Source organism: Limulus polyphemus, unplaced genomic scaffold (assembly GCF_000517525.1).
Source record: "Limulus polyphemus unplaced genomic scaffold, Limulus_polyphemus-2.1.2 Scaffold2266, whole genome shotgun sequence".
Taxonomy (NCBI): domain Eukaryota; kingdom Metazoa; phylum Arthropoda; class Merostomata; order Xiphosura; family Limulidae; genus Limulus; species Limulus polyphemus.
Genome location: NW_013667876.1, coordinates 7,415 through 16,174, shown reverse-complemented (window position 1 = coordinate 16,174; position 8,760 = coordinate 7,415). Strand labels below are relative to the sequence as shown.

The 8,760-nt window shown below is 34.6% G+C and overlaps 1 protein-coding gene across 5 annotated transcripts in view; it reads right to left on the bottom strand.

The window, feature by feature from the left end:
* Nucleotides 1–8,256, bottom strand: part of LOC106466464 (zinc finger protein GLIS3-like) — an 81,841-nt gene extending 73,585 nt beyond the window's left edge. For all 5 annotated transcript variants that reach the window (XR_002612207.1, XR_002612209.1, XR_002612206.1 and 2 more), the window contains exons 1-2: nucleotides 8,225–8,256; nucleotides 2,967–3,588 (exon numbers count right to left, since the gene is read on the bottom strand). Coding sequence is in view for 1 of the 5 variants with exons in the window: in XM_022394474.1 (XP_022250182.1) it covers nucleotides 2,967–3,588 (622 nt within the window). In the remaining 4 variants the exon portion in view is untranslated. The remainder of the gene's footprint in view (nucleotides 1–2,966; nucleotides 3,589–8,224) is intronic.
* Between the last annotated feature and the right edge of the window lie 504 nt (nucleotides 8,257–8,760).

Sequence of the window (8,760 nt, the reverse complement as noted above, 5' to 3'; positions counted from 1 at the left end):
AAGCAAGACTTTGCAAGCCAATATTTGTTTACATATTCAGTAGATAGAAGATTTAGGACACAAGAATGTTTAAAAGAGATTGTTTTTAGTGGTTGTTAGTATTTTTTTGTTTTGTATTTTGACAAAACTACTAAGAATAGCTGTTACAGTCTTTAATTTTGAACTATTGACCAGTCAGCAGTACTCTACCACCTGCCATAGACGGATTGATTGTCACTCTTATAACGTACCGAGAGCTTAAAATGTGGGAAATATTTTGTGGTATCGCACGGATTCGAAATCGGCTCCTTAGCTCCGAAAGTTCTACCATAAGGTCAACCCGCACCCTAAATTTTAATCATAGTAAATGTTATAACTTTGAAGATATTTAACAGCGTTATGATCCCTTATAATAGCATATAATATACTGGTCAAAACAAGCGTACGTTATGTGCAACAAAATTCCATTTTATGAATGCAGCATGAAACGTTTTTGACATTTAAATATTATGAAGATTTTTCAAAGAACAATTTTAAACTGTGCTTTTTTATTTTTTCTTATTAATTTCTCAGTAATTTCTTTAGTTCAGTTTTATTAACAGTATCTAGTAATTTTCAACCTAAGCGATCTATATATATATATATAATAGACAAATGTCAGTCTGTCACGCTCTGTCTCTCCTGAATGGTTATTCGTATAACAATATGAATATCAAAACGCTTCTTTTCCAGAGTACAGTATAGGAAAATTATTTTTTAAACCTAATTTTCATATTGATATCAACATCGATCCGTCAGTCTTTGTATATGATGAACTTATTAAGAACAAAAATGTTTCTTTTTTGTGAGGAACATCTCCCCTTTGATATTTCTTATAGAAATGACAGTTGTGAGAAAGCGCTTACTTTGGTAGCAGTCTTTTCTTGCATTCAGTAAAATGACAAGAAACAGAGGCATCCAGCGCAAAAAATTCCCGCTGCTACAAAGGAAACGTGAGCACTTTAATATGCTGGATGCACCCATTGCACCGAAACCAAAAAATTTTGCCAACAATGCATTGTAGTCAGTCTCCTTTGCTTAAAAACAAACACAATGCAATTTTCCTTATTGAACTAACATATGGAATGACAAAAGACGATTATAAATGGCCCACTAGACAATCATATTGCATAAACGCTCTGATCCAAGAAATTGGGTTGACTGCTCGTTTTATATTTATTCATCACTAATTTTAGGAACATTACCGTTGAATTGTTTCAACGGAAATCTGCTAGTAACTTATAAAACACATGGGCTACACAGAAAGGTCAGAGATCCCAAAGTTCAGGCATAAATATCACTAATTCAGAACTGTTAACTAGAGGAATGGGCAACCAGCAGCAGAACCCTTTGTCTAAGTCAGTGGTTTGTGGCCCTCGCACCCCTCCCCTAAAAACGTGTGCATTAGACATTTCTTCTTGGCGACATTTTGGGTAAACGGACCTTGTATAAGCCTCTTCCGCGCACCTACTGGACCCTCATTTCGCACCCCCCGGGGAATGCCAACACCCCTGGTCTAAGCGATTATTTTAAACTAATAACCGAGATTTACTGTCACAGTTATAGTTATCCACGAGCCTTGGACCTTCCGATACGCAGCCTGGTATGCTAGCCAGCTAACTCAGTTATTGTGCTAATGTGGTATTAAATTAATGAAAGAAATCGCTTTATAAATGAACTGATATGTAAATTATAATCTTACGTATCTAATTTATCTCTTTAACTATACTACAATGCTACTTTATAATATTACAAACAGAAGAATGGACGAGATATCGAACATTTACTCTAGTTAAAAATAGTTCTGTATATGTGCACAAACAATGTATCCTCTGCAAAAGCAAACTATCGAACTAAGAAACGATTTCTGTGTGCTTCAGACCTTTTACAAGTATTTATTAGATTTTTAATCCTTCACAATGTTGGAAAATATTCATACCTATGACTTGATTCGATTCAAATAGCTAGTTAAGTAAGGTGTTCTATTAATAACGCTCCACAGTGGCACAGCGGTATGTCCGCGAACTTAAAACGCTAGAAACCGGGTTTCGATACCCGTTTTGGGCAGAGTTTTATGCTTAACTACAAAAAACAAACAAACACATTTGTTAATAACGCCCCCCCCCCCCTCCAGTAGTTCAGCGGCAAGTCTTTGGTCTCATACCGCGAATAACCGGGTTTCAGTATTTGTGGTGGGCAGAGTACAGATAGCCAATTGTGTAGCTTCGTGCTTAATAACAAACAAACAGATCCTTACATATTATTGTATATACACAATAACTCAGAATTAGACAGATATACGGACAGCACACATTTCTTTCTTTTTTTATTATGTGCCGCAAAGTATACATTTTGGGTATTCAAAGGTTAAAAATTATGTTCGCAAGCGTTTTACTTTTTGAAAAATATACATTAAGTTCGGTTATAACCTCAACAAACTAGGAACCTGGACTAAACTCAGTACGTTTTGGAAATATGATAGCTTTGTTGTTTCAAAACTTTAGAGTCACAAAGGTGTAAAAAAATATATTATTATTTAGTATTTTCTTATTTTGATCATTTTCTCGTGACTTTCCGATTTTTATTGTTTTACAACTTTATTTTTGTTGAAATAATATTGATTCAATCAAGCTTTGAAGGTGAATTCAATAACTTTTTTCTCTGTGTATTTGTACTGTAAAATCAACACACTAAGAAAACATTTATTTAGTATGATGTTACCAGGTGCCTTGTTATCGACTTCTAGTGAAGTACATTAAAAGAACTTCAAACATATCTCCGAAACTAAGTACAAGATAGTGAAACATAAAGTCCAATACAAAGAGATTACATAACTTGTAGTTGACATCATAATAACAAAACTGTGTGAAAGGTATTTTTTGGTGTCACTAATTTAATTTTAATATTTTTTGAACTGTTGATAAAACATTTTATTGTCCTAAGCTTACCTATCTTGGTACGTTGTTCTGGATTTAAAAAATAGCCAACGGCTAAGTTATTATAACCAGTCATCATCATTAAAGTTGATGGTGATTGAGCAGGCTGATAACTAGGTGGCGCTGGCGAAAGTCGTGGAAAACTATTGTGCGCATATCGTGCACTTTGACTTCTGTTTGTTCTTTTATGACTTACTCTTTTTAAAGTACTCACCGTAGAAGTCGTATGTGTTGAATTAAACGGATTATTAATTTCTGAAGATGGTCTTTCTGCATCAGTAGAAATATTTACAAGAAACGACGCCATTGGTGGAAGTCTACAAGGAGTCTGTGGTCGTGGTAAACCATCTGACTGTGAATTCTTTACACGATTAAGTGTAGGAGTACTAACAGCTAACGCTGAAGTGTGGGTAACCTGATTTCTGATCGGCATGGAAACATCCTGAGGGTTATAACCCGTTGTTTGCAGGAGTAGTTCGGGATCGAATTGAAAAGAAAGACCGTTATTCATCTCCATTACACCACCAGATGGCACTTCGAGATCATCCAAAGGAAGTCCGTTGATTGGCGTAATGTCTTTTGCTATCATTGTGGACGTATTTTGTCGATCCCCGATCGAAGATATCCCTGTCATCTAAGATGCAGAAAATATATTAGACATAGAATCATCATTTAAAAATCGCAATAAAAATACTAAATACCCTTTTAAATGATTATAGTTACACGAAAAGTTTAGAAGTTGTTATCAAAGTATCTCAAAGAACCGCTAAATATAATATAATTTATAGTATTGTTTGTTTGTTTGAACTTAAGCACAAAGCTACACAATGGGCTATCTGTGCTCTGCCCACCACGGGTATCGAAACCCGATTTCTAGCGTTGTAAGTTCGTAGCCACTGGAGGGCAACATAATTCATAGATTTTGCGGTAAAAAAGTTGAAGAAATCATTCGCATATCATAAGGTTAATACTCGAGTTTCTCCAAAAATACTATTTTTGTTTTCAAATGCAGTTTTTGTTTCTGTAAAATTGTTCAAAAATGTCAACGAACCGCAAAGAAAATGTGAAAGAATTGCAACAGTAGCAAAATTTGTGCGTGGAAATTAGACCGCTTTGGTGATCAGATGTCCAAACGAAACTAATTAATGTTCAGACAAATCAAATGATAATCTGTTCAGAGATTGGCCAATGTTGAGAAGGTTACATCTAATCGACCTCCGAAAGTTCATACCAAGGTCGTAGTGATAACATAATCGAGATAAAACACGTATAAAGACAGTTCACTGGCAATCTCTATGATAAACAGTTATATTTTTTGTTCCCACATGCTCTGAATCTTTTCAAAGTTTTTGGTAAGGTTAAATAGACTGTTATGTAAAGACAACGCCTAAGTTATGAAAAGTTTTATAAAACAAAGTTCGTGTAATTGGAAGATATGTGTAGGCCATGTCACAAACAAGTTTTTAGAAACACTGAGCAAGAAGCCCTTGTTGAACATGTGGTCAGTGTTAAAAGCCTCAAATACATACACACACATATATTTAAGATTAATTTCATACTTAGCTTATATCAGTTTCTTTTGTGTTCTATTATCCCTTGCAAAGAGGCACCACGGTGATTAATTTCGGCTATTCTGTGATCATATGTAGTGTAAATCTTAGACCATAATTTGTTTTTGTAAAAAATAAAAAATATGTTTTGAAGTATTTCCCCATCGTCACGTAATTACACCAGTACACAAGAAATATTATCAATCGCTTCTTTCGTTATCTGGATAAAAAAAAAAATGGTTAGCTGTATCGATTTGTTTTACTTTAAATTTACAGCAAATAAGGACAAATAAAGTTGTACTAACTTTGTCTATTTTATTCGTTCGAATGTGACGTAATATGTAGTCATCCAAAAATATCACATCAGGAAAAAAAAAAAACAGGTTGAGAACCTGTACTTTATGTAAAACCTTGTCACTGCGACTGACTATGTGTACAAGTACGTTTAGTCAACATGATATTGATAGTCAATGCCTGTTAGACAGTGATCTGTTATATCAAGTGACAGCAGGTCTGTAATGAACATGTAAATCGTTCCCCATCAGCTTTTCACAGGCCAAAGTTCAAGAGCTTTGTTTAGAAAATTAATAGAACGAATGATATGCCTTTTCTGTCTAGATTTTATAACAGCGCCTCTGTATAACACACTGAAAGAAAAAATACATTCGAGTTTATCAAAATAGCCTTTAATACCTTTTTAGCAAGAGTAAATTACCCGTTTAAACAAAAAAGTAAAAATTAAAATAATAACATGAGAACTATCATTTATTTAGTTAATCACTAGAGTTAAGTTTTTATTCTGAATATGCACGTATAAAGTGTAAATGTATTAAATGCCTAGAAAGTATTTAATTTATTTTAGTATTGATAAATCTACGTAAGATATAAACTTCCCAACTAAACTTAGTGTAACACAACTTGATAAACCATATATGTTAATAAACTAAACTTAGGCCCGGCATGGCCAGGTGGTTAAGGCACTCTGAGGGTCGCGGGTTCGAATCCCTGTCACACCAAACATGCTCGCCCTTTCAGCCATAGGGGCGTTATAATGTGACGGTCAATCCCACTATTCGTTGGTAAAAGAGTAGCCCGAGAGTTGGCGGTGGGTGGTGATGACTAGCTGCCTTCCCTCTAGTCTTACACTGCTAAATTAGGGACGGCTAGCGCAGATAGCCCTCGTGTACCTTTGCGCGAAACTCAGAAAAACAAACAAAAACAAAACAAACTAAACTTAGTGTAACACAGTTTGCTAAACTATATAGTTAAAAAACTAAACTTAGTGTAACACAGTTTGCTAAACTATGTAGTTAAAAAACTAAACTTAGTGTAGCACAGTTTGCTAAACTACATACGCTAAATCTAAGCACAGTTTGCGAAACTATATAGTTAAAAACTAAACTTAGTGTAGCACAGTTTGCTAAACTATATAGTTAAAAACTAAACTTAGTGTAGCACAGTTTGCTAAACTATATAGTTAAAAACTAAACTTAGTGTAGCACAGTTTGCTAAACTATATATTTAAAAACTAGACTTAGTGTAGCACAGTTTGCGAAACTATACACTCTAAAAACTAAACTTAGTGTAACACAGTTTGCTAAACTATATATTTAAAAAACTAGACTTGGTGTAGCACAATTTGCTAAATTATATATTTAAAAACTAGACTTAGTGTAGCACAGTTTGCTAAACTATATAGTTAAAACTAAACTTGGTGTAACACAGCTTAATAAACGTTAAATATAAACATATACGTTAAATTCTCAATCATACCTAAGGAACTGGTATGTGCTTCTTAAGTTAAAGTATTAGGTTTGACATAATATTACAGCACTTACGAGTTTTGAATTCTATTGTAACTGGAGTTGCTGGTATAACTCTTCAATTGTTATTATTGTTCGATAATTATGTTACTTCATGTTTTGCTGTTTACGGGCTTTTTTCAGAGTTTTCATTTAAATAGTAAACTTAAGAAAAGTTTTCAACCTGTGTTTGAGCAAGATCCTTTAAGGTTTATTTTTAAACCACAAGTTTGTATGTATGTTTTGACATCATTTAGCGTTTCGTATGTTCAGCCTGAATGACAGGCTTGACATGGCCTGGTGGGTAGAGCGCTCAATTTGCAATCTGCGGACCCCCGAGTGTTCAGCGGTATGTATTGGTTCAAACCTTGGACCTTCTGATCCACAGCCCGGCATGCTAACGTTTCAAGGATACAACCCCTTTATTAATTTAACGCTTGCAAGGTGTAGTATTTTACAAGTCCTCGTTGTGATCTGGACCAATAGTTTGCTGTTTTTCCACTTCAAACCCAGTGTTCAGAATACATTAAACATCTATACGTAGCAAGAAAACAAATGTACTGTCGAACCGATCAATTCCAGTTCTGAAATGTTGTACAGTGTCACTGACGTTACAACTTTGGTATAAAAGAGACTCTCGTCTATCCCTGAAATACAGAAACCGCCATCACTACATTTTTTTAACATTCATTTATCATGGAATTCTATGATATTTTTTTATGTTAAACAACAAACATTCAAGAAAGAGTATGGTCAACCATAGTCATCCTAAGTATTTTGTTTTTGTTTTTTTTATCCTGCTGACAAACCCTTGTTCTAACTAATTTTGCAAAATCCTTTGTGAAAAGGAAGAAATATGAAAATAGTGCAGAGGACCTAATCAGTTTTTATCTAATTCAAACACTGTTCCTACGTTTTGAGCTAGAAATAATTCTTTCAGACAAATAAATAATCTCTATCATCTCCATCACTGACGGGCCTGGCATGGTCTGGTGGTTAGGGCAGTAGAACCGCAATCTGAGGGTCGCGGGTTCAAATCTCCGTCACACCAAACATGCTCGTTCTTTCAGCCCTTTTCAATCCCACTATTCGTTGGTAAAATAGTTGGCCGGAAGTTGGCGGTGGGTGATGCTGACTTCCCTCTAGTATATCGCTGCTAAATTAGGGACGGCTATCAAAGATAGCCATCGTGTAGCTTTGAACGAAATTCAAAACAAACAAACCCATTATTGAATACTAGTACTATCGTCCAGACCTTTATAGATGTTAAAATGTTGGAGTTTCTCTTGATCTAATATTATCATATCCCTCCATGAATAATTTATAGACATTATTGGCGATAAAAATTACTCCTAGAGTGAAGTTATGTATATCATAAATCTGTCCTTGAATTAAGATGGTGTTGTGAGTGTCCCAGCCATCCTATTATTATTGTTATGAAAATACCATTGTTTATCTTTCAATTCTGAGTGCTGATTATAATATCAACAATGACATCAAATAAAATATCACAACTAATAAACACAAAACAGAAAAAGGAGACCCGACGTAGTTATACTGTTGCTGTGATTACCAGCCGCAAGCGGCGTAAAAGTGAATGATATACCTGAAGGTAAATGCATCTTTTGTCTTCACTGCGTGTATGTAATCTTATCAGGAAAGTTTAAAAGTCTGTTTGTTTTACAAGAAAAGGCAAGGTTAAAGAAGGCCATTTAGCCTTTAGTTTTGTGAACGGTTAATCAAAGCCAAATATAGTCTCTAACATTCGTATACAATTTAATAAAAGTCTGAACAAATTCAAACAAATGGTTAACATAATATTATTATAACAAATTTATTTTTCAATATAAATAATTATGTCGAAGAACACGTAGTATTTAAGATCCTGTTTATGGCCTTAATATCCCATTACTAATACCTCCTAAAGATGTGTTAACTAATTCCCCAGTTTTTTTAAACGCTTTCATCATATCATTTCAGTTCCAGTGAAAAGAAAATAAAAAGTTTAGGCCTATCTTCACAGCGTGAATGTTCTTAACCAGTTTTCATTCCAGCAGCCTCATCTTGACCTCTTCTTATGATGATATTATTCTTCCTATAGTGAACACGGTATTCTAAAATATCAGAACTACTTTCTTATTCTTGATTTCATATATCTAAAAATAGGTTTTACAACATTTTAAGCTATTTTTCACCATAATTAAATACTCAATTAAAGATTCTCTATTTCTACCCCACCAATGTTATTTTCTCACAAGATGCAAGTTCCTTCCAAATTTTCATACTTAATATTAAAACATATTTCCCACGTTCTTGCCAGTCTCTAAGGCTGTCCAGGCGCCCGGCATGGCCAGGTGGTTAGGACGCTCGATTCGCAATCTGCGGGTCGCAGGTTCGCATCCCCATCCCACCAAAACATGCTCGCCCTTTCAGCCGTGGGGGCGTTATAATGTG